The following is a 24098-nucleotide window of genomic DNA, read 5'->3' on the forward strand; positions in this document are numbered from 1 at the left end:
GTGCCAGTTGCAAATTAATATTGCGTTATATATTTTACGAAATTATAAAATTGTCTCCATAATTTTAAAAATATGAATCTGGCAAAAAAAATGAAAATATTTTTCAAAAAATTGACATTTTTTCATCATAATAAATTTTACGAAATTATAAAAGTACATCCACAAAATTTGATTTTTGTGAAATTATAGAAGTGCCGTAATAAAATTTCAAAATATAAAGATACTTTTCAAAAATAAATGACATTTTCGTCCGTTCCGTCAACTAAATTTTCAACTACTTCAACTACAAGTTTTGTTAATTCATCAGCTGATTATGAGTTTTTTGAATTTAGTAGTTTAATTACAAATTTGTCATGAGTTGAATGACTTTTTAACCTATTAAAGGATTGCCAGGTGCAAACAGCAGCTATAGACAACTTCACTAAAGCGTTCTTCACCGCAAACTCCTGCTGTACATAGAGGAGTGATCAGCTTGAAATCAACTTAAAATTTAAAAAAAGAAGAAATGTTAATTATTTGGATATAATAACTAAATACAGACAATTTATTTTCCACCATTCTCCTGCTGCAATATAAACAAGTTAGTCTCAATTCTCAGGTCTTTAACTTGGAGTAATATAAGTAAAATGCTTTGGCTAAAGTGCTTGACAATTATTGCAGTTGATCATAGGATAAAAAAGATGACAAACAGATAAATAAATTTAGCTAAAGCTGCTTCTTAATGTTGATCTCACATTCAACATAAAGCCTTATATGCAATCGCCTAAGTTGCTACAGAAGGCTTAGAAGCGACTAAATTAAGAGGGGTTTTCTTATGAGCAACAATCCCAAAAGACTCTTCCATGTTAAGATCTTCAGCACTTTCTCCATCAGGCATATTCCAATTGAAGCTATGCAACAAACTAGCCATCGCAAGCTCTATTATTACCACCGCAAAGTTAATTCCTGGACAGCCCCTCCTACCGGCCCCGAATGGTAGCAACTCCAAGTGCTGGCCTCTGAAATCAGTGTCAACATTCAAGAATCTTTCTGGTTTGAACTCCTCAGGATTTTCCCAGTACTCGGGATTCATAGCTATTGATGTCGCGTTAATGAGAACTCTCATTTTGGCAGGAATGTCATAGCCTGCAATGCTGCATCTTTCTGTTGTTTCATGTGGTAATAGTAATGGGAGTGGAGGTGGAGTCTTAGGACCTCTTTTATAACCATCTTTAGATATGCAAGTTCCGGAAGATGGCTTTCGTTTACCTGTAGTGAACCACTTTCCTTGACAACTCCTCTCACTTCTTCCTGTGCTTTTCTCATCGCGGCTGGGTTTCTTATCAGTTCTGCCATTATCCATACTAGTGTTGTGGAAGAAGTATCCGTTCCAGCTATAAACATGTCCTTCATCAAAATCAGAGAATATTATCTAAGAAATCAGTCTGTTAAATGTTCTCCAGCTTATTCGTACGTAATTTCAGGATACTCATCATTAGCATCAACTTCTTTAGCTTCTTTTTCTTCGCGTTAAATGACTTAAGCCCTCAAAATTCGCGTTAAATGACTTAAGCCCTCAAAATGATTTATGTTTTTACTTTAAGAAAATGAAGTACTGGAGGGATAGACAAAAACAAAGCTAAAAAATAAATAGCAAAAAATAAAAAAACTCAGAATCATGTGTACATACCGTTAATACGCCTTTGATGTTTTCATCACTCAGTCTAATTTCTTGATTTGGATCATTCTGAACGCGAAGTAACACATCAACAAGATCTTCATGCTGAGATCCCCCGGATTGCTGTCGGTGCTCTTGAATTACCATGTCATAAAAGCCATCCAAAGCTCTGAAATTCTTTTCTAATCTTCCATCAAAACCGTTGAACTTGTTATACCACCCCATCCATGGATATGAATCAGCTATGTTTCCCACACTTGCCAACTCCTGCGTTTCATTTAGTATTTCAATAAATTTACTTACACTGCTCTTCCCCTTCTCTTCACTGTGATTCCCTTTTTTACTAAATATAGATCTGAGTACAATATTATTCACTACCAGGAACATCAACTCGGTTAAATTTACCGGAGTAGACTTTGCTGTTGAATCCTCCACAATTTTAAGTATATAAGCCACCTCCTCTTTTCGAATAGCTTCAAAAGACTTCACTCTCTTGGCACTTAACAGCTCCACAAGTGCTATTTTTCTTACTTCCCTCCAGTACTTCCCATAAGGAGCTAAACTAATATTTGTGCCATTGTAACTCAACTTTTTTGTGGCATACAAAGAAGGACGACTAGCGAAAATCAAGTCGTGTGTCTTGAGAACTTCTCTGGCCATAGCAGCTGATGAGACGACAAGCGTTGGAACAGAACCGAGTTGGAGAAACATGAGGGAGCCATGTTTGTCTGAAAGACATCGAAGCGCTTGGTGGACAGGTTGACTGAGCTGGTGTAGATTTCCAATGATGGGAAGCTTCCTAGGCCCCGGAGGGAGCTTCTTGTGTTCATGTTTCTTCTTGATCAACAAGATCAACAAAGGAATGAAACAACTAATAAAGATCGTCAATGCTGCTACTGTAAAGCTCATTGTGTGCAGTGAGTGAAGAAGTGATTTTAAAAGGGCGAGCGAGTACTGTTTTATAGAGAAAAAATGTAAAAAATAACCATTTTTTAATTAAGAAAAAGAAGATTACCGATTCTCGGGACAGCCGGTTAAAAATACCGGTTTCAATACCCAAGCCCCATATGCGTAATAGGTACTAACCACAAACCCGATTATAATAGTTAAGTTCCCCCAATCTTCACTAAACCAAACTCTTTACACCTCGGAGAAGAATCAAGGCGACAAAGTGTAGCAATTGCAGAATACTCTTACCACTCGATTTCTACTCCTCCATATGCATATGCGTATTGATTCATTTGTAAGTCATCTCCTATTTGTTGATTTAGGGCTAAACTTATAGTGATATGTCAACATGTTTATTAGGTCAGTGCTTGCGTAGTACAAATATGTTTGTTATCCTGCATTCATTTTCGCAAATTGATTGTATTGCTTTTGCCAACAGAACATGGATGATACCGTGGATGATATAAATGTTGATGGTTTTGAGTTGAAGCCTGGACCGAGCGACACCTCTGTATTGCATTTACAAGCTGAACATAGGTCTTCTACTACATGGAATATGGGTGGTGGGGATGTGTTGAGATCGAGGGTTCGTAACCCTAGCAGCAGTAGATTCCCTTCGTTACATTCTCGGATGGTTCCACTACTCAGAGATGTGGGATTTGATGGAGTTGCGAGGCTGACAAGCATCCATATAGACTGGAGTCTAGTTACAGCGTTAGTGGAGCGCTGGAGGCCAGAGACACATACGTTCCACTTACCGGTAGGAGAATGCAGTATTACTTTACAGGACGTCAGTGTAATTCTTGGATTACGTGTTGATGGTTGTGCAATTACCGGTTCTACGGAATTCATAGGTGGTTGGGGTACCCTTGTTGAGAGTATTTTTGGTAAAGCTCCTGCAAAGCAAGATTTAGATGGTGGCAGGTTAAAGTTGAATTGGTTGACAAATTTACTTCCAGTACTTTCTGCTGATGCAAACGAGGACGAGCTCATTCGATATACACAATCTTATATGTTGCAACTAATCGGAGGTATACTTTTCACGGATCATCAAGGATCACAAGTCCATTGTATGTTCCTGCCTTTGATTCAGAATTTGGATCGTGCTAGAACATTATCTTGGGGTTCTGGTGTGCTTGCGTACCTGTACAGAGAATTGTGCAAGGCATGCAAAAAAGGTATATAAGAAATTGCTGGTTGTGTGTTGTTATTGCAGCTATGGGCATGGACAAGACTTCCTACTCTTGCTCCAATTCCTCGTGGTCCGTATGTGGACAATCGGGAGATATGGGGTGATCTTCCCGGGCCATTTGGATTGAGGTAATAATATGTTTTATTGTTTTGGTCGTTTCTTTATACGTTTAATTTTCTATTGAGGTAATCCCCTTGTGCTTTTTGAATAATCTTGTCTTTTTTTTTATTGTGTTGTATATGTATTTATGTAACAATTGACTGTGTTTATAAAGGTGGTGCGCTCCTAAGTCGTATGCTGATTCGAGTTCTCATGTTGTGTCTATTGATCGCCTTTCACTTGATGTTCTTCTGCCTGATCACTTTGTATGGCTGCCATATGTTGATGTACTTGATAAGTTATCCAATATTTGTCAAGAAGGTAGTGCCATTTGGTTGTACAAGGGTCCAATTATATGTTTTTATATAGTAGAGCCACATGAACCTGATAGGTGCGTGCGCCAGTTCAATATGGTCCAGGATATACCACCACCTCCTACCATTTATTCTTCTGATCTGCACAAGATGACTTTGAAAGGAAAGACTGACATTGATTGGCGCGATAAGCATAAGGACCATATTCTCTCCTGGAATAATCGTTTGCAATTTGTTAACATAATTGGTAATGAAGGTGTTGGTATCAGTGATCATTATGCAGACTGGTATGGCAATATCACTCGTCCATATCATACACTTTTTGCCGCTGCACAATCACATGTGGTAATTACAATTTAGTATGATGTGGTGATTATAATTTAGTGTCTATGTGTTTTTGGAGTCACTGGCTTTAACTAATGCATTCCATTTTCTTTCATAATTGCAGTTTCATATACTTGATCGTATATCCTCTATAGCTGGTGGTGTGGTTAATGGAGATTATAACACTATTAATGTTCTTGCTAAACACGCCAGACGGGTATTAGAGTCTCAATATAGTCGTGGGCTTCGACAAGATATTCCCGCTGATGACTCATTTATTGACAAAGGTCCTGAAGAGGTAAAAATGAAAAGGGTAGGTCATAAAGGAGGTCGCGGAGGAGTTAATGCTCCGAAAAAACGGAGAATGCAAAATGATGACAAGAGATATGATAATCCAAATGATGACATAACTGTTCCTTTGAATGAGACGACAATAAGTATCAGCCATGAGGTGGAGGATCATGGGCTGGATCATAGAGGTTTTGATCCTACACCTACTTCGTGGTTCCCTAACTTTGATTTAGTACCAGACTGGTCGCAATTACGTGAGCAAACTACTGAGGTTTATCCTGCACCCCTGGTACAAGATCAACAAGCAACTGGACAGCTGACACATGTTCCGCAGCATCAGCTTGTTGAGCAGCAGCAGCAGCCTATTGAGGAACAGCAACCCCTACATGTTCCGCAAGAAAATTTGCCAATGGAAGAACAGAATCTAGCAGAACAGGAATTGCAGCAACCACAAGAAGAAGAAGAAGAAGTATGGCCACCAATACCTGAAGAACCGCAACAACATTTACAACATGCACATGGACATGCTATGCAGTTGCGACCTCGGAAGAAGAAAGGTCCAAAATGCGGGACACACGGTTACAAACAATATCAAAGGCTTCGATGATTTATGATACTTCTTACTTTCTCGTTATGTTGATTTGTTAGTTTATCTTTTCTGTATAGTCAATTTTTTAATGTTTATTAATTGTGCAGGTGGAAATACAAGTAGTATGTTCCTGGTGCTTACCTAGAGATAATTATAATTTTGTTCAGGTGTGTGAAGTTATTTACTCTTAAGTTATTTACAAACAACTATCTAGTATAGCCTAAATTACTACTTACCAGCGTAAGAATTTCTTACATAATAGTAGAAAGTGTTTTTTCCAGTACTTGTTTTTAATAAATTTTTATTTTGACGCAGATCTTAGAGTGAGCCTCAGAATATTCTACACAACTTTTGGAATGGTGATGCAGTGCAGCAATAGAATATGGATCAAATGTTTTTGATAACTAGACTAGACAGTGGGAGTGGAAAATGTGATAATGCTTGTATTTCAATATATATAGGATGTTTGGTATCTATTAAACTCCCAATTTTTTGGCGTATCGTATCAGTTTTTGAATGTAAGACAATACATTTCAATTGCTATAACAGTTTCTTCATAGTACAAGATGTGGTACTTGGTGTTGATGATCGTTATAATCGCTATTTCTATTAAGCTAAGATGTGGTACTAAATAAAGAGGACATACTAATGAAAATCCTCTATGGAATACTTGAAGAAGCTCCAGTTGAAGAAGATCCTTTGCTTCTTGATGCTTGATAATCCATTTCATTCTTGTATCTAGTAGATTTTTTCCGGCCCGGTTTCTTTGTGATATTTTCATCATCATGGACCACTTTAGGAAATCTGTCGAATAAAGGCCATGCATCCTCATGTGGTAATGGCTCAAAAGGAGTTGCATATACCTTTCTAGCATTATCTAGTCTATACCATTCACTAACTAAACTTGTGTGCTGAAGATTTTGATTGGCACAACAAGCTAGCACATGAGAGCACGGAATGTGATATGTTTGCCATTTGTTACAAGTACAGATGCGTTCCATTAGGCGAACAATCTGACGGTTTCCTCCCTTTTGACCACGCTTCATTGTTGTCACCTCAAACACCCAAGTGGCGCGATCAAATACCTTGACATGGTGGCCACTTGCACGTGCCTTCCATCTATTAAGGATTTTTGTAGCATGCTTGGTGAACTCATTACCATCACTAGATTGTTTCTCTATTTCCAGTCTACGTTGGTCAAAATATTCAACCACCTTATAAAATATAGATTTAACCAATGCAGTGATGGGAAGTTTTCTTGCGACCTTGATAGCATTATTCCAACTCTCAGCAAAATTGGTTGTCATGATACCAAACCTTTTTCCCTCATCAAAAGCCAAAGCCCAATGTTTTAATGGTTTATCAGCAAACCAGTTTTGGACTCCAGGCTCGACAGCTAACAATGCATTCCAATGCAAATTAAATTTGGCAGATGTCAGCTGGCTACACAATGCAACAACCTTCTCCTTTAGTTTTCCCTTCCTAAACTCTCTACCAAAATTTGCAGCCAAGTGTCTAGCACAAAAACGATGATGGGCATATGGTTCCCGCCACTCGAGGTCAGGACTGTTCATAGTAGATATTATCCCAGCATATCTATCAGAAATCACACAAACATCTCTACGACGTTGAACAACCTTCTTCTTCAACCTATACATAAACCAACTCCAACTTGCTGAATTCTCGCCCTCAACAATTGCAAATGCTATAGGAATAAGGTGGTTGAAACCATCAACTGTTGTGGCAGTAATTAATACTCCTCCATACTTGTCATATAAATGGGTACCATCTATCAAGATCACTGGTATGCAATGCTGAAATGCATCAATGCAAGGTTTAAATGCCCAAAACACTCGTTTGAATCTCACCACCTATCAATATTTTTTTACAAATGTAATGAAATAAAAATGAGAAATTAAGATCGAAAGAAAAAAACTTGATGCTTTAGAGAATATGTAATATGTGTAAATGCATCAATAGTACCTCAGCAATAGGCTCTCCTAGGTCATGCTCTTTGAAATGCCAATCCACATATGTGCCATGATTGAATGATTGTATCGCATTCATAAAGATAGGAAGGTACTGATATGACTCTTCAGAAGACTTGAACAATTGTTTTTCTGCTTTCTCCCTTGCTGATCTGATCTTTCCTCTTGAAGGTTTATAACCAAAATGACTAACACTAGTAGCCAAAAGTGCTTTCTCTGATACATTAGGATCCGCTGCAATTTGGCTACTAATTACTTGTGCAATATTAGAAGAGTTCAAATTGCAATGATCTTGGGACATGTTCGGATTGAGACATGTGTGCGGACCTCTAGCCTCCATAATCTCAAAAAAGTGGTGCCTTTTCCTCTTTCTAGCCCTCAACATCCATGCACAACCTTCCATTTTTCTCTTGCATGCCACTTCCCAACTCTCTAAATCAGACCTTAGCACTTTGATCTCCTGATGGTTTCTAATATGTACATCCTTTATTACACGCATCATCTCTTCTTTTGATTCAAAAACCATTCCTCTTTCTAGCTCGGCAGGAACAAGAATATCTCTAGATTTCTGCATAATAGGCTCGTTAAAAGAAGCCACCATTGATGATCCGTCGAAGGACCTGTAGTATGGAATATCCTCATCTCTATATTCGCTGCTTCCAATTGAATTTCCATCACTATCCACCCGACTCATATAAAAAGACCTACTTGAGCTCCCACTTGAAAAATCTGCACTCGCACAAACACTGCCACTATTCTGTAATTTTTTAGAACTTTGAATGCTTTCAACACTTTTGGAAATCTGAACAGCATTTGAACTTTGTTCCAAACCAATCATTACCTTCTCTACATAAAGCTCAACATACTCTTTACGAAATGAACTATCCACAGCTTCAAACATAAATTCAACATCATCGTCGTCGTACATTGGAGCAACTTCAAATTTGTTAGTTGTGGGGTTTAAAAATCTCTGAAGTATCTTCAATTTATACACACTCGGATCTGTCCAGAGTTTTGTATACAAAAGATCCAACAACTCTTTATATTTCAAATTGAACTCTAATTTTACTAGTCTACTCATTTTTCTATCATATTTAACACCTTCTGCGTCATCACTAACAATGCTACCATCACAATATATCCATCCATAAATAAAATCTGATTTCGACGTCATCATACAGTAACTAAGAAATAAGGTAATATACCTGGTATAGAGCAGGAGCAAGAGATGAGTCTGAGTGAACCCAACTGAGAAAGTGAAAGATGTGAACCCAATTAATAAAAAGAGGCGATAGAGCTCTAGATTGTTTGTACAAATCTGAAACGAGTAGTGTATGTATTAAAGCTGGATACCCAACCCGCCTATGCGTATCCACAGTTACCCAACTTCGAACGGCGTATCCCTTAATCTGGTAAATTAAAGTATTAAACAATACCCCATCCACTATTGCGTATCCAGAGTTACCCAAACGCAAACAGCGTATCCTTAAATCTAAAAAAGGTTAAATTGTTTCACAATACCCCATCCTCTCTTGCGTGTCCGTAATACATTTATCAGATCATGATACATGAATTGGTAATGCGTAACATTGAAACCCAAATACAAAATGCGTATCCTTAAACTTACCCATCAAACATAATATGTTACCCGACCTTCAATTGCGTATTGATATTACGCATTTACAAGATGCGTATCCTCCTTATATCCACTGATTATCAGATCATGATACATGATTTGTTAATGCGTAACCACTGAAAACAATTGTGTGGTTATGCATTTTGTAAATGCGTAAAACAATTGTGTGATTACGCATTTTGTAAATGCGTAATAATGTCGGTATTTTTTGCCGGCCCATCCGAGAATTGGTATTCTCGTTACTGCTGTCTAGAAAAATGTTATTCTTCCCCTTCACCCTTTTATAGATGATATGGTGATAAATATAGGGGTGTTTGACCAGATTTAAAAGCTCGGTTTCCTATTCGTATCGTTTCGGTACGTAAATAATCAACAAGTACTTATAAGAAGTTGAGGATATGGGGCCGTTTGAGTAAGCTTAAAAAAAATGCTTCTTTTTTAAAGTAAAGAAGTAAATTAGAAGTAAGAAGTAAATTAAGACTTATAAGTGATTAAACTGTTTGGGATGTTAGAATATAAGATCCTGGAAAAGGCCATTCTCTAACACCTTGAGGTTTTAGAGTAACTGGTTCCTTGACATGGTATCAGAGCTCAGGTTTGCGGGAGGTCTCGGGTTCGAGCCCCTATAAGATCCATAAAGGGGCCTCCTCTAACACCTTAAGGTTCCTGCCACCCCCAATATTCTCACAATTTATAGTGGCACGAATGGCAAATTAATGCTCCAAAGATGAACGCCCGTGATCCACTCTTCGACCCATAAATGGGCTCTCGAGTGAGGTTCCTTGACATGGGAAATAAGCATAATTCCTGAAACAGAAGCTAACATTCTCAGCTTTTTATAAGTGCGTCTGGACTTTTTAAACAAACAGGTCAATAAAAGCAGAAGCCGGATTTTTCTCGGAAAAAGCTAGAAGTTAGCTGCCCCAAACATGCACACTAACTTTTGTTTCCTGATTTTTACTTTTTTTCCAAACCCTTTAATCACTTAAAATCATGATTTATTTATAACTAGCCTTAAACCCGTGCAAAGCACGGGCGGCTATATAATTTTAAACTAATTATTAATTATTATATAATATATATATATATATATTAATGATAGTAAATTTACTTTTTTTATTTTTTAACTAATTATAAATTATATTTAAAAGAATAACGGTGGAGTTTTTATCTTGTAGTATATCAAACTGTTTAGAGATGTAAGACTATGAGAACTTTATGTGTAGCAGACTTTTAGTTATAAAGTGAATACCAAACCAACATGACCAACCCAAAAATTTGTACGACGACAAATTATACCGTATAGATAATATAGAGTTTGAAGCCCACTAATTTTGTTTGAAACCCGCTAATTATAAAAGCCCATATAAAAGCTCGCGTACCGACCGACCAAACTTTTAATGTTTCAAAATTATACCGTATAGATAATATAGAGTTTGAAGCCCACTAATTTTGTTTGAAACCCGCTAATTATAAAAGCCCGCGTACCGACCGATCAAACTTTTAATGTTTCGGCTTTAATAGTATAGTATAGATTTTTACTTCACTTTTTTATTTTAAACAGAAAACAGTTATTTTAGGCTCCGAGACAGCTTTCATATACACAAGCGTTGCATTGGCTAGGCTCTTGTTGTTGGACAGTCGTTGAGTATACTGTAGTGCACTATTGAAAATGAATTTCAGAGCATCCTTTTATGGAGTCGTTTGGTTCGAGGAGTTGTATCGGGTTGGAATGAGGAATCAGATTAAGCTGATATGAATTTGAGGTATCATATCTGATATCATGTGTTTGGTTGAGTGCTGGAATCAATATATACAATTTTTATAAAAAATAAGTTATTAATATATATTAATTAAAAATATTAATAAAATTATTATTGTCATATATCTTTGCATCATTGATTTAATTTTGTATCAAACATTAATATTTCATTACTGAAAGAGAGGGAAAAAAATAAAAAATGAATATAGCTCATACCTACCTCCCCACTTGGGTATCAAAAACCCATACATTCGGGGTTTAAAGTATGAGTTTCAGATTTTGTTTTTGTCAACCAAACACCAGGGTTTGGAATGGACAAACTCTATATCTCATTCCACAAACCCACGAACCAAACGACGCTTAAATGTTTAGATTTGGCAAATTAAATATACGAACAAGCTTATCCTTTTATATGTTTAAATGGTAGGTCCCCTCGTCCGCAAGAATATGTCGGCTGAATTGAAATTTCAAAGTAGTTCACGTCGCGGCGGTTGGTGAATTTGTTGACTGATGATGGGAAGTTTCCTAGGACCCCGAGGAAGCCTCTTGTGTACGTCTTCATCAAGTTAACGTGATCGACAAAAGAACGAGAAAACCAAAAAGGATTGCCAATGCTATGAGTGGATAACTGATTGTTCAAAGGAAAATGTTAAATTCAGAGCAACGTTTTTAGTTCCAAAATATATTTAATTCTCAACCCCCTTGCATCTACACAAATCATACATTTTCAATATAAATTCTTGCAAATTGCTCTAGACATTAAAAGATTGTTCTGAATATAACATTTCCCTTATTCAAATGGTAGCAAGTTTTGATTTTATAAAGTTATGACCTGTCTGCTTTTTTGGACTTGTTTACGTAAATAAGAAGCATATTTAAAAGGGTGACAAATCATATTTTTTTTATATTATAACTACTTTAATGTTTAATTTATGGTGAAGATATAAGTATATGAGAGTAATATGTGTTTTTTAAGTGAAATAAATTTTTAAATAATTAATAAACATGTTTGGGTTAAAACATATGTATTAGATCTGTTAAATAAAATTTCTCTTTAACATGTTTAGTAAGTTTTTAATAAGAAATCTATAAAATTTTGATCAGAAAAGATATGTTTCGATGAAATATTTAAATATATTAAATTTTAAGTAATAACAAGATTTATCATAATATGTTTATAATAGTTACACCCCTGAAAAAGCTAGTGAATTTTTTAAATTTCATAGATGAGAAAGTGATAAATATATACACAAGCTTTGCATCGGCTGGGCTCTTGTCATTGTAGAGTATATTGACTGATGAAAATGAATTTCCAAACATCCTTTTAAATGTTTAAATTTGGTAACTTGAATACATGAAAAACCTTGTCCTTTTAAATGTTTAAATTTTGTATTTTGGATAGATGAATACGTTACAATGTTTTCTTGAGTCCCATGCGAAAGCTTCTCTCGTCCACAAAAATATGTCGGGTGAATTTTCAAAGCAGATGAACTGGGATTGAAACAGAGCTAGATAATGAAACATTCAAGCGGCTAAACTTTGAAGCTAGATTAACTAGAATCGAAAGGGACCTGCCCTGGGGACAGTCCAGCGCTCGGCTGTGTTTAGAAATATCTTATAAATAATTACTAGTTGATAACCCGTGCCAAGCACGGGTTTAAATAAAATTTTAAAATTTGTTATTTATTGAAAGAATAATATTTTTTAAATTACATTATCATATTTTATTATATCTATTTAAATTATTGTTTTTAAATAATATTTAAATTATTGTAATTTATTATAAGACTTTCTATATATTAAAATTTGATCCTACTTTAAATTTATTTCATTATAATATGAGTCCATGTTCAATGGAGTTCACAAAATAAGAGTATTGGAGTCCAAAATTATCCAAAAATAATCTACTCGTTTCAATTTTAATTTTTTTGGTCTACAATATTTGTAAACATCTGACAATTTACGGGTTATGTTCTATAATATAATCCGCAATCAAAAGATAAAACAATTATTTTATAAATCACTAAACACTATATATGTTCTAAGATATAACTCATAAGTAGAATAATGATCTTAATGATTGTTAATGTTTAAAGATGTTAATGATTAATTGATAATTATATTTAAAACTACTTAATGATGATAAATTATATATAGAATTTGAATAATTAAAGATATTATTTATAACTAAACTAAAAGATTATGAATGGTACTTACTACGGCTTATGTGCGGATTTTATGGAACTTAACTCTAACAGTATGTTTTATTTTAGTAAAATTACTATGTTGTTTGATGATTTTTAAATTGTGAAAATTATATTCAAGATCAACACATATAAGTTCGTTTACAGCGTCTTTAATCTTGAATTAAAATTAACAAATAATTTTGTTGGTGATATAATTTTATTAATGAGATAATTGTTATAATACAAAATCAGGATAAATAAATTTCAATAATAGTAATAATTGTTGAATATAAAATAATACGATGATAGCCAATTTTTAATATGAATTTTGTAGAACTGTTTCATAAGTTAAATTATTAGCGATTTAACTGTGCGGATAGGATAAATGTTGTATTACATAATTCTAACAACTGTAGAAGTCTTTTTCATAGTATTATAATAATTATAAATTCTTAACCAATATTGAAATTTTTAATTATAAAATCCGAATCAATATAGAAGTCTTTTCATAATTGTATAATAATAATTATAAAATCCTAAAAATGTATAAAATCCTAAAAATATGAAGAAAAAAAATTCATAATTCTATAATAATTATTGTTATTAAATAAAAAATTTATATAACGTTGTCCAAATCAATATTGAAGTCTTTAATAATAACATTCTAATCAATACAAAAGTCTTTCATTATCCTAATGAATATTGAAATGTTTAATAATAATATTCTATTCAATATAAAAGTCTTTTGATAATAGTATAATAATGATTATAAAATCCTAATCAATATGAAAGTGACCAAATTTTGGTATTTTTGGTATCGATGTTCCACCGAAATGTGGTTTCGCTCATATTAATAAAGGGTATTGATTGATTCTGATCATATTTCTAATTAATCATTTTTGAGTGTGCATAATTAATTAATTGTTTTTATAAAAATATTTTCGTTAAACTATCATTACGTAATCTTTTTATGTAATATACATTATTTCATTAAAGAATACATGCTAAAAAGTAGAAATCAAATATGTGAATGACATTTTAATCTACATGCACGAAGGAGAGGCAACTGAACTTGAGACGGGCCGACGGGGTAACCATAGAAAATAATTTTTGACTTGAAATAATATTAAACAAGTCAAAAGTGTAAATTCTTAATTAATATTTGTTTAAATAATTTATAGTTTATACTTTCTTTGTTCTATGAATTCTTTATACTGGGGACACAGAATCTTACAAAATATAATTTTATAAATTAACATTTTTTTCCCAACTGAACAATAATATAATATTTAAACAACATTTTAACGAAAGCAGTGTAAAAGTGTGTGCTGGTAGTAAATTTTTATCCTTCGCATAGTGCACAAAGTCATGTATGTGTCGTCTTGCTTGTTGTTGAGCAAACTGCTTGAACGGAAAATGATATTGGTCGGAGATTTAATTATGAGTTGCATCAAGAGCCGAAATGGATGTGAGTACTTTGGTTGAATAGATCCTCCGATATGTAATTGTGATGGTGCTGTTATATGTGGTTTGCTAAGAAGGATTCAAAGGAATGCATAGGAGCTATAGAAAAGCTCATGATTTGCCAAGATAAGGAGCAACCGCCAGGCGCCAAGTTACAACAATCTCATGCTTGAATGTTAGAATGTTTGTCTTCTTTGTTGTTGTACCTTTTTTTTTTTTTTTTTTTTTTTTGCGTTATTGATACCTAAATGGTAGGAATGTAGAGGTGTGAATTTGTTCTTGATTTGTTTGATGCTTGTTTGAGTAAACATATAGATAATGCCATACACACTTCTTAGTGAACATTGTAAACTCATAGAAACTGGCCTAACAAACTGATAGGAAATACACAGAGAAATGAAACAAAACAAAGAGAAATCACATCCTCTCTATATCAATAATGAGCTGGAGAAAAGCGGTGACACGAGGAAGTTCAACCAGTCTGCCACGACCATCAACATTAGCATTGATCAAAGCTGTCGCTACTCCATTGCCGGAGCTGAGCACATGCACAATAGCACATGAGTCTCAGTCTTTATTCTCCACGGCCTTGATCAAATACATCATTAACAATGTTAGAAATTGGTGACGGAAGTACACCGCTTACATTACTTTCGCATGCATTTTGCTAATTTCCTTAATTAAAGTACATAAAGTGCACAAGCCTCATACTTGAGGTACACAGCTTACAATTTAGTCTATAACTTAGTAGCGAATATAATTAGTTGATCACTATTCACTCGACTGTACAATACAACAACAGTCAACAGCACAACAATAACACCAATCCTGGTACAACATCTAAACTGTCATCGATGGCGTTGAGGCAACCAGACAAAGAGGAGTTTTTTTATGAACAGCAATCCCAAAAGACTCTTCCATATCAATATCTTCAGCTCTTGCTCCGTCCGGCACATTCCACTCGAAGTCATGCAACAGATTAGCAAGTGCAAACTCTAATATCACCGCTGCAAAATTAATTCCTGGGCAGCCCCTCCTACCTGCCCCGAATGGTAAAAACTCAAAATGACGGCCTCTGAAATCAATATCAGAATTTAAGAATCTCTCTGGTTTGAACTCCTCTGGATCTTCCCAGTACTCAGAATCCTTGGCTGTCGATGCACAGTTAATGAGCATTCTTGTCATGGCCGGAATATCATAGCCTGCAATGCTGCATCTTTCTGTTGATTCGTGTGGGACTAGTAATGGGATTGGAGGGTGGAGTCTAAGTACCTCTTTTACAATCATTTTTAGATATACTAGTTCTGGAAGATGCCTTTCTTTTACCTGTAGTGAACCACTTTTATTGACAACTCCTCTCACTTCTTCTTGTGCTTTTCTCATTGCTGATGGATTTTTCATAAGTTCTGCCATCATCCATACTAGTGTACTGGAAGACGAATGCGATCCCGCTACAAACATGTCCTTTATGGATAAGCAAAGAACATTATATCAGGATCAGTCTATATATTAAGGTTCTTAGGAAATTTAGCAACAGTAATTTTAGAGTTTTTTTTCCAGGCACGCTAAATAACTCTAAAGTCTAACCCCTTGATTTGATGATGAATGAAGCTAAGAAATTAGCAAAGAATAAACAAAACTCAGAATAATGTGTAATGAAACATAAATAATCCTCTACGTCTTAAATACTTGCATACATACCGTTATTATGCCTTTGATGTTTTCATCAGTCAGTCTAATTTCTTGACTGGGATCATTCTGAATCCGAAGTAATACATCAACAAGATCTTCATGCTGGGATCCGCCGGATTGCTGTCGGTGCTCTTGAATTACCATGTCATAAAAGCCATCCAAAGCTCTGAAATTCTTTTCTAATCTTCCATCAAAACCGTTGAACTTGTTATACCACCCCATCCATGGAAATGAATCAGCTATGTTTCCCACACTTGCCAATTCCTCCATTTCATTTAGTATTTCACTAAATTCACCAACACTGCTCTTCCCCTTCTCTTCACTTTGATTCCCTTTTTTACTAAATATAGATCTGAGTATAATATTATTCACTACCACGAACATCAACTCGCTTAAATTTACCGGAGTAGACTTTGCTGTTGAATCTTGTACAATTTTAAGTATATAAGCCACCTCCTCTTTTCGAATAGCTTCAAAAGACTCCACTCTCTTGGCACTTAACAGCTCCACAAGTGCTATTTTCCTGACTTCCCTCCAATACTTCCCATAGGGAGCTAAACTAATATTTGTGCCATTGTAACTCAACTTTTTTGTGGCATACATAGTAGGACGGCTAGCAAAAGTCAAGTCATGTGTCTTGAGAACTTCTTGGGCCATAGCAGCTGATGAGACGACAAGCGTTGGAACAGAACCGAGTTGGAGATGCATGAGGGAGCCATGTTTGTCTGAAAGGCGTTGAAACGATTGGTGGATAGGTTGACTGAGCTGGTGGAGGTTTCCTATGATGGGAAGCTTCTTAGGCCCCGGAGGGAGGCTCTTGTGTTCATCTCGCTTCTTCATCAACATGATCCACAAGGGAAGGAGAAAACTCAAAAGGATTGTCAATGCTACTGTAAAGCTCATTGTGTGCTGTGATCAGTGAAGAAGTGATTGACAAGGGCTAGCGAGTTTTAATTTTATAGATGACGAAGTGAAATAAATATATGGACAAGCTTTGCATCGGCCAGGACGATACTGTCAGTACACTGGTGAAAATGAATTTCCGAATATCGTTTTTTTCCTTGAGTGCATCCCGAATATCGTTTTAAATGTTTAAATTTGGTATCTTGAATTTTGTCAGTGCCTTCCAGATTGCTAGCTCCTCGTTCACAAGTACATGGTGGGTGAATTTCCAAAGCAGACGAACCCGAGTTGAAACAGAGCTAGACGATAAAACACTCAACTCAAGTGGCTGCATTTTCAAATTAATTGAAACAGAACTGAAAGGGACCTTTCTTATCATAGAAATCAAACAATACGCCATTTTCACCCACACGAGCGTCCGGCCTATAGGGTTGTTCATTCATGTCCTCGAAATCTCGAATGCTATACACCAACCATACTAGTAGCTACACCAATACGAAAGTACACTAACTCTATATAAGGTGGTTTTGTACTTGATCTTTGAGAAAATGACACGAAAAAGTATATGCCACGAAAATACATGATACGAACGAATTGACATAGGTCTATTTTTTACAAGTCTCTTTTAAAAAATAAATTATCACAAAATACAGGTATTTTACAATTTTCAATATTTGATAATCTACATGCACATAATTCAATTTAATTCATCATAATGATTAAAGATAGGCATGAAAACAAATATCCAATTATAAAATTTATTAAAATGTGGAATGTTTTCAAACGGAACGTGAAACATTGGACGCTGGGAGTATTAAAACCCGTTTGAATGTGTTTAAAATTGTGAATTATGACTTAACGTGATTTAATGATAAGGTTAGAGTTTAAAATGTTTGTTCGACTAATTTGACTCATAAATGACTTAGATTTTAGTAACAATGTAATAATAAAAATAAAGAAAAATAGATTTTTTTGCCACTCAACTTATAGCGTTTTTAGAAATTTACCACCCAACTAATTTATTTTTTCTTTTAGTCACTAATGTTAGGTTTGGTTTTTTTTTAGCCACCAACTTAGGTTCGGATTTGATTACTATTATTATGATTTTTTTTTTGTCACTAAACTTATTGGGTCTTTAGAATCCAACCACTCAACTATAATTTTTTTTATTTTACTCACTAGTGTTAGATTCAGCTTTTTTTTGTCGCTGAAGTTAGGTTCGGATTTAATTATTAGCATTACATATTATGTGTAGCATTATTAAAATATAGTGGTAGTCTGTAATATTTTGATGATTTGATATATATTTGTATATTTATATATAGTACTTCTTATGTCTCCAAGGTCGTTTACCTTGGATGATAAAAATTTTACACGCATTTAATGGCCTTTAAAAGATGTAGTTTCAAATATAACTTTATTTTTTTTCTTCCGAATGAAAATTCAGCGTTTGAATATTCACACAAAAAAAACTACAAAAATAAGTTATGGAACTATGTTTTATTAGAGTCTTAAATATGTGCTAAGCAGTTGAAAAAACTGTAAACTAATGAGAGGGACGGAGGGAGTAATAATAATATAAAATGATGCATTATATATAGAGGACAATCATCGAAATTTAAGTTTTCACATCTATTTATTTATCTTGAAAATTGTAATAAGATAAAGTTATTAAAATTTTTGAAGATAAATTTAAAAGAGATCTTAGACTGAGCTAGTCGATTAAAACTTTAATAGCGAAAGATGATGCGTCATATCACTCAATTACACTTTATCTTATGAGAGGAGGTGAATTGTTTGAAGTAATTAATTTCATATTCATGATTTATTGAATTTTTAGAATCTAATTACGATTTTTCCTGATTTTAATTTTCATCGGCTCATTTTATATTATTATTGCTATATATAAAGATATAAACATACGACACATCATCAAAATATTACATACTATCACTATGTATAAATGATGTTACAAAACATTATCATAATGCTAGTAATTAAATCCAAACCTAAGTTGGTGGCTAAAAATAAAACCAAACCTAACATTAGTGAGTAAAAGAAAAAAATATTTTAGTTGAGTAGTAAGTTTCTAAAAACACTATAAGTTGAGTGGCAAAAAAATCTATTTTCCCTAAAAATAAAATTGATTTATGGATAACTTATGATTTATGGATAAATTTTATCAATTAAAATGTTTAGAACAATTTAAGTCACTGAAAAATTATTTTAAATTAATTTATCATTTTAAGTTGAATTCTCATTTATTTTTAATTTTAAATTAGTTCATGAGTTTTTAATGTCAAAAATTGTTTCAAACTTCATGCTTGTACCTGTGGAGCAGACAAACATGTACTTAGGGGCCGCTTGGGTGAACTTAAAATAAGTGCTTCTGGTTTAAAATAAAAAAATGGATTAGAAGTTAGAAGCAAGTTAACACTTAAAAGTAATAATAATATTTCGCCAAAAAATAGAAGTCCTGAACCAAAAGTTAGCATTCCTAACTTATACAAGGGCTTCTTATATACTAATCGCAGATTCAGAATTATAACAGCATTCATGAGACCTGGCCTCAGAATTATACATAGTTGCTAAATACACTTCATACTTAGCTTTGTGCAGTTCGCAGAGATTACAATTGTGTCCTTCCTAAAGTTCTATGTAACATTATGATACAAAACAAAGTCAACCCTAATTTTTTGTGCACTTTGAATAGTATTAATGTATGCGCACTAACTAATTACTCCATTTAATTATCTTTTTTCAACTATTAAGTGATACATGAATATTATTTAAATTATTAGGCTCTAATGGGTTAAAATCTCCGTAACTTAATATATTACAAAGTTAACACTAATATTTGATATATTATTTTAGTCAAAATAAAAGTACCTGGATTTTTTTAATAATATAACTTTTAGTTGGCTTAAACTTTTTAATATGTATTAAGAATTTAGAAAGATAATTTAATTGTATAAATAATCTTTATTCACATAATTTTTATTTTTATTTTATGTATAATCATATAATTTAAATACTTGATTTTATATATAATTTTATCAATATCTTTATTTTTTTTATCGATGTGTTTAATTTTTTTACTTTGTTCATTCTCATTTAATCTAAACAACTTAAAATTTTTAAACTATACTATCACGACCAATTCTCAATAATATAAAATATTAAAAAGTTAACACTAGTGTTTGATATAATATTTTACTCAAAATAAAAAATACTTGATTTTTTTATAAAATAATCTTTAGCTGGCCTAAAACTTTTATTAAGTATTAAGAATTTAGAAAGATAATTTGTTATATATAATTTTTATTTGAATTTATGTTCATTTTGTTTCGATATGTATATATGTATGCACAGTTTATCATAATTGAATTATTAACTCATATTATACTTTTTAAATATTGTAATCATTATTTTAGATCCCTTTGAACAAAAATTGCCGGGTTTTGGTTCAAATTTCATGAAGATTATAGATGCTCCTATAAAAGCTAGAGTTGGGGAATGGAAGTGGCTGAATGATTTTATTTTTAATATTGAATATTGTCATGTATTTTAATATATTTTTAAAATACATTGTTAAATATAATTTTTTAATATAAATTTTAAATGCATTTTAATGTGTTAAATGTTTCTTCCCTTCTTTAATTTCAAATTCTTTTATTTAAATAAAAACTTTAATATATATGTGTGTGTGTGTGTAATAATCCATCCAAAAATAACGATTACAAAATATTGTGAAAGTACTTTTTAATAATTTTCTTGTAATTTTAATTATTTTTCTTGTGAATAAAATTTACTTTTTGCACAAAAATTTGAATGAATTTAAAATTTATAAAAATGAAGAATATTAAATTTGCCAAACTAATAAATTACTGAAAAACGTGATAATCATATTTTATAATATATTTTTGAAAAGAACATGTGTTTAAGAATTAAAATCTATATATTCTAAAATTTAAAATTAAAAAAATAAGAAACTGTTTGAAATGTAGTGTTGTAGCACAGTCTTTTAGGTCACATGTAAACACGCTGTAATCAACGCCTATTTATTAGAGTCTCACACATTTAATATGCTAAAGGTCACATATGCAAAAATGAACTGTATTTAGCATCATCCGAATTATAACAGCATTCGTGAGACCTGGCCGGATCCAGTTTTATCAATCCGATTTGTACAAAAGCCCTGCTTCCTCTGACTTGGATCAAAATCTAAGTCCATCACGATTCACGATTTTGATTAAAAATCCAAATATTTGAGAAACATGTCAAAATCATAGCTTTTCATGCATCTCTACCCAATACCCATCATAATTATCAACGTACAGATCCATATTCTTTTCTTTTGAAATCAGACAGCTTTTCACTAAGAAATAATAAAGAGGTGGCAAAATGGACTCAAAACCACAAATCCAAACCGTGAAACCGATCCTAACCAGAATTCACGATATGGATTAATAAAAAAATCACATATATAAAATGGATTTGGACTGGTTCCAGATCACATATTCAACTTTGGATATGAATCTAAATATGGATCCCGATCATACTCCAGCAATCCTTTTCTACCCCTCATCATTCATCCATATAGGATAATTCTAGTCGCTATTATCAATCTGGTTTTTCAATTTTTGACCCGCTTAGTATAACAAGTCATTAAGATATGCACGTAGAAGTTGGTCAACAATGGTCAACAATCTGGTATAAGTGACTACTGTGAAGGATTGATAATTTGAATATAAACTAATTTATTCAAACTTGATTATCTTTATTGATTGTACTTATTGAATATAAACTCAATTTCATTTATACAAAATGAAAATTATTTTTTGAAAATATATTTAAATGACGATAAATAAATATGATTTATCCATATTTTAACAAAAATCATAAAACCGATCCAAAATCATAACCATATTTAGGGGCCGTTTGGTTAGAGGTATTCAGGAAAGGGAAAGGTAATCAGCCTGATTGATTCCCTTTGTACGTGTTTGTTTGGTAAAAATTATCATTCCCTTTCCCCTTTTTTAGTGATGGGTTTACCCAATATTGCTCCTAACTCATTCCCCACCCTCAACTAGGTATTTGGATTCCCTTTCCTTACCTTTTTTCTATTTTGAGTTATAATTCATATTTTGAACAATTAAAATAAAAGATTATCATATAAAGTATTTTTAAGAATTAGAAATAATTTTTAATTTAATTTTTTTAATTAAATATAATTGTGACATAATTCACATGTTAATTTATTTTAAAAAAATAATAATATGGTTAAATAAATTATATTAATTTATTAGAATATAAATAAATTATCTTGTTATAAATATGAATACATTTAACTCTTTTGAAATTATATAATATTAAAAAAATTGAATATAAAATTAATCACACAAATTTTCATTCCGTTTCTGCAACAAAACCAAACAGGTAAAACAATTCAGGATCATTCCTTTCCTTTCTCCGCGTTTCCGTTTCTGGATTCCATTCCGTTTCCCTGAAGCGAACCAAACGGCCCCTTAATGTAATATGGATTCTAAATGATTTTAGCTCCCATACTAAATCAAATCCATATTATTGGGTCCAAAAACAAACCAAATCCATATTTTGTTAGGCACCAAGAATACTCAAACACAACATATGCGGAGACAAAAAAGATAAATTAAGTCTTGCTATAAAATGAGATTTGCTTGCTTTTTGGTACGATGGAGCAGTAAATCACTCATATGTTATTTTGTAAAATATACTAAAACTTACTTTTTAGTTAATTTTTTTTGCGAATTTGAAATTTAAGCTACACAATTTTATTAAAAATAAGATTAACTTCTGTTATGTTACTAGAGAAAATAGATGTCAAAAATTAAAGTGGCATTGGCATGCATTGAAAACGAGGAATAATAAAATCCTAACTCATCTTGGCTGGCATATTGTACATCTCTGAAACTGAAAGATGCTATGGATGTTAAAAGACAAATGAAGAAAATTAAGCAACACTCGTGAGTCGTGACTCATCTCACCTGTTTGTTAAAAACTTACTACAGTACATATCCATGTCATCAAAATTAAATTTTAATTGCACGAACGTTCTAGTTGACTTCCAGTGATTGCTCTCTGTCAACTTGATATTTTGAAAGGATTAATTATCAAACTAATCACTAACGTCGACAAATGTATCAATTTCATCAGTCATTTTCACGGGATCTCAAGTGGATCATTGAACTCTTTTAATAATATCAAATTCATCACTGTCGTTAAAAAAAATAATGAAAATATAGACGGAATGACAGATTGGCTGTTGATGTGGCACATTAATAAAAAAGACTAAAGAAAAACAAATGAAAGAAAATAAAAGAAAAAAGAAAAAGTAAAAAATAGAAAGAAAAAAAGTAAACAACAAGAATAAAAACATACGTCAACAGTGGATCAAGTCTAATTTTTATCTTGAAGTGGACTGCTGTAATATTTTACTAGTTCGAAGTGATTGGGATTGTAAAAATTTAAAAAATATTTTTTTGCCAACAATAATATTTACATAAATAAAATTTATTAAAAGAGAAAATATTTTAATATTATTCAAAAATAATTATAATCTAATAAAAAACATAAAAGTTAATCTTGGATGTTTAGTTAATTATATCTTAAAATTTAGTTTCATGCATTTATTTAGATAATTATATCTTAAGATTAATTTAATAAAAAGATTGCATACTTTATTTCCATATAAACTTCAAATTATGTGGCATGCCACATGTTAAACCCTAAAGTCAATATGTCATTCCGTCTAAATTTCCGTTACTTTTTTTAACGGCAGTGATGAGTTTGATACCATTAAGCGAGTTTAGTGAGTCACTTGAGATTCAGTGATGAAGTTGATAGCATTTGTCGACTTTAGTGATAAGTTTGATAATTAACGCGTATGATAATTAACTCATTTTTTTAAAAAAAAATTGAGATAATCTCAGAGATGATTAAGGCTTTCCTTTTCTAGTATATGCAATACATCGACTTCTTCTAAATATTTATTCAACTTAATTATAATCTCAT

At 32.7% G+C, this 24098-nt stretch overlaps 4 protein-coding genes and 1 pseudogene across 5 annotated transcripts; 2 read left to right on the top strand and 3 right to left on the bottom strand.

Moving 5' to 3' along the window:
• Positions 1 to 645: 645 nt before the first annotated feature.
• Positions 646 to 2617, bottom strand: LOC108192779 (cytochrome P450 71A9-like; annotated as a pseudogene).
• A 105-nt stretch (positions 2618 to 2722) lies between these two features.
• LOC108192780 (uncharacterized) lies at positions 2723 to 5979 on the top strand. Of its 2 annotated transcripts, XM_064079552.1 has the most exons (6): positions 2723 to 2900; positions 3045 to 3925; positions 4072 to 4555; positions 4659 to 5382; positions 5522 to 5581; positions 5730 to 5979. In XM_064079552.1, the coding sequence occupies exons 3-5, from the start codon at positions 4307 to 4309 to the stop codon at positions 5557 to 5559; spliced, it is 1011 nt and encodes a 336-aa protein (XP_063935622.1). In that variant the 5' UTR covers positions 2723 to 2900; positions 3045 to 3925; positions 4072 to 4306; the 3' UTR covers positions 5560 to 5581; positions 5730 to 5979. The 2 variants fall into 2 exon arrangements, 1 of the variants encoding a protein (XP_063935622.1); XR_010284503.1 differs by having other exon boundaries at positions 4659 to 5581.
• On the top strand, positions 3048 to 3929 carry LOC108226180 (serine/threonine-protein phosphatase 7 long form homolog). The gene is made up of 2 exons (XM_017401122.1): positions 3048 to 3770; positions 3822 to 3929. Exons 1-2 carry the CDS (start codon positions 3048 to 3050, stop codon positions 3927 to 3929), a joined length of 831 nt encoding a protein of 276 aa, XP_017256611.1.
• LOC108192778 (uncharacterized) lies at positions 5882 to 9311 on the bottom strand. The gene is made up of 2 exons (XM_017359262.2): positions 7398 to 9311; positions 5882 to 7285 (listed from the first exon to the last, which is right to left on the bottom strand). The coding sequence occupies exons 1-2, from the start codon at positions 8577 to 8579 to the stop codon at positions 6074 to 6076; spliced, it is 2394 nt and encodes a 797-aa protein (XP_017214751.1). The 5' UTR covers positions 8580 to 9311; the 3' UTR covers positions 5882 to 6073.
• Positions 9312 to 15062: 5751 nt separating this feature from the next.
• Positions 15063 to 17189, bottom strand: LOC108226491 (cytochrome P450 71A9). The gene is made up of 2 exons (XM_017401455.2): positions 16152 to 17189; positions 15063 to 15914 (listed from the first exon to the last, which is right to left on the bottom strand). The coding sequence occupies exons 1-2, from the start codon at positions 17043 to 17045 to the stop codon at positions 15291 to 15293; spliced, it is 1518 nt and encodes a 505-aa protein (XP_017256944.1). The 5' UTR covers positions 17046 to 17189; the 3' UTR covers positions 15063 to 15290.
• Between the last annotated feature and the right edge of the window lie 6909 nt (positions 17190 to 24098).

The sequence above is a fragment of the Daucus carota genome, chromosome 6 (assembly GCF_001625215.2).
Source record: "Daucus carota subsp. sativus chromosome 6, DH1 v3.0, whole genome shotgun sequence".
NCBI lineage: Eukaryota > Viridiplantae > Streptophyta > Magnoliopsida > Apiales > Apiaceae > Daucus > Daucus carota.

What these genes read in the sequence shown, in the direction of transcription:
- LOC108226180 (XM_017401122.1), top strand. Translation starts at nt 3,048, where the DNA reads ATGGATGATACCGTGGATGATATAAATGTTGATGGTTTTGAGTTGAAG. An exon ending in TGTACAGAGAATTGTGCAAG is followed by an intron (nt 3,771 to 3,821) that starts GCATGCAAAAAA and finishes TTGTTATTGCAG; the next exon opens with CTATGGGCATGGACAAGACT.
- LOC108192778 (XM_017359262.2), bottom strand. Translation starts at nt 8,579, where the DNA reads ATGATGACGTCGAAATCAGATTTTATTTATGGATGGATATATTGTGAT. An exon ending in TAGGAGAGCCTATTGCTGAG is followed by an intron (nt 7,286 to 7,397) that starts GTACTATTGATG and finishes AAATATTGATAG; the next exon opens with GTGGTGAGATTCAAACGAGT.
- LOC108192780 (XM_064079552.1), top strand. Translation starts at nt 4,307, where the DNA reads ATGGTCCAGGATATACCACCACCTCCTACCATTTATTCTTCTGATCTG. An exon ending in CCGCTGCACAATCACATGTG is followed by an intron (nt 4,556 to 4,658) that starts GTAATTACAATT and finishes TCATAATTGCAG; the next exon opens with TTTCATATACTTGATCGTAT. An exon ending in GCGACCTCGGAAGAAGAAAG is followed by an intron (nt 5,383 to 5,521) that starts GTCCAAAATGCG and finishes TTAATTGTGCAG; the next exon opens with GTGGAAATACAAGTAGTATG.
- LOC108226491 (XM_017401455.2), bottom strand. Translation starts at nt 17,045, where the DNA reads ATGAGCTTTACAGTAGCATTGACAATCCTTTTGAGTTTTCTCCTTCCC. An exon ending in ACATCAAAGGCATAATAACG is followed by an intron (nt 15,915 to 16,151) that starts GTATGTATGCAA and finishes TTATCCATAAAG; the next exon opens with GACATGTTTGTAGCGGGATC.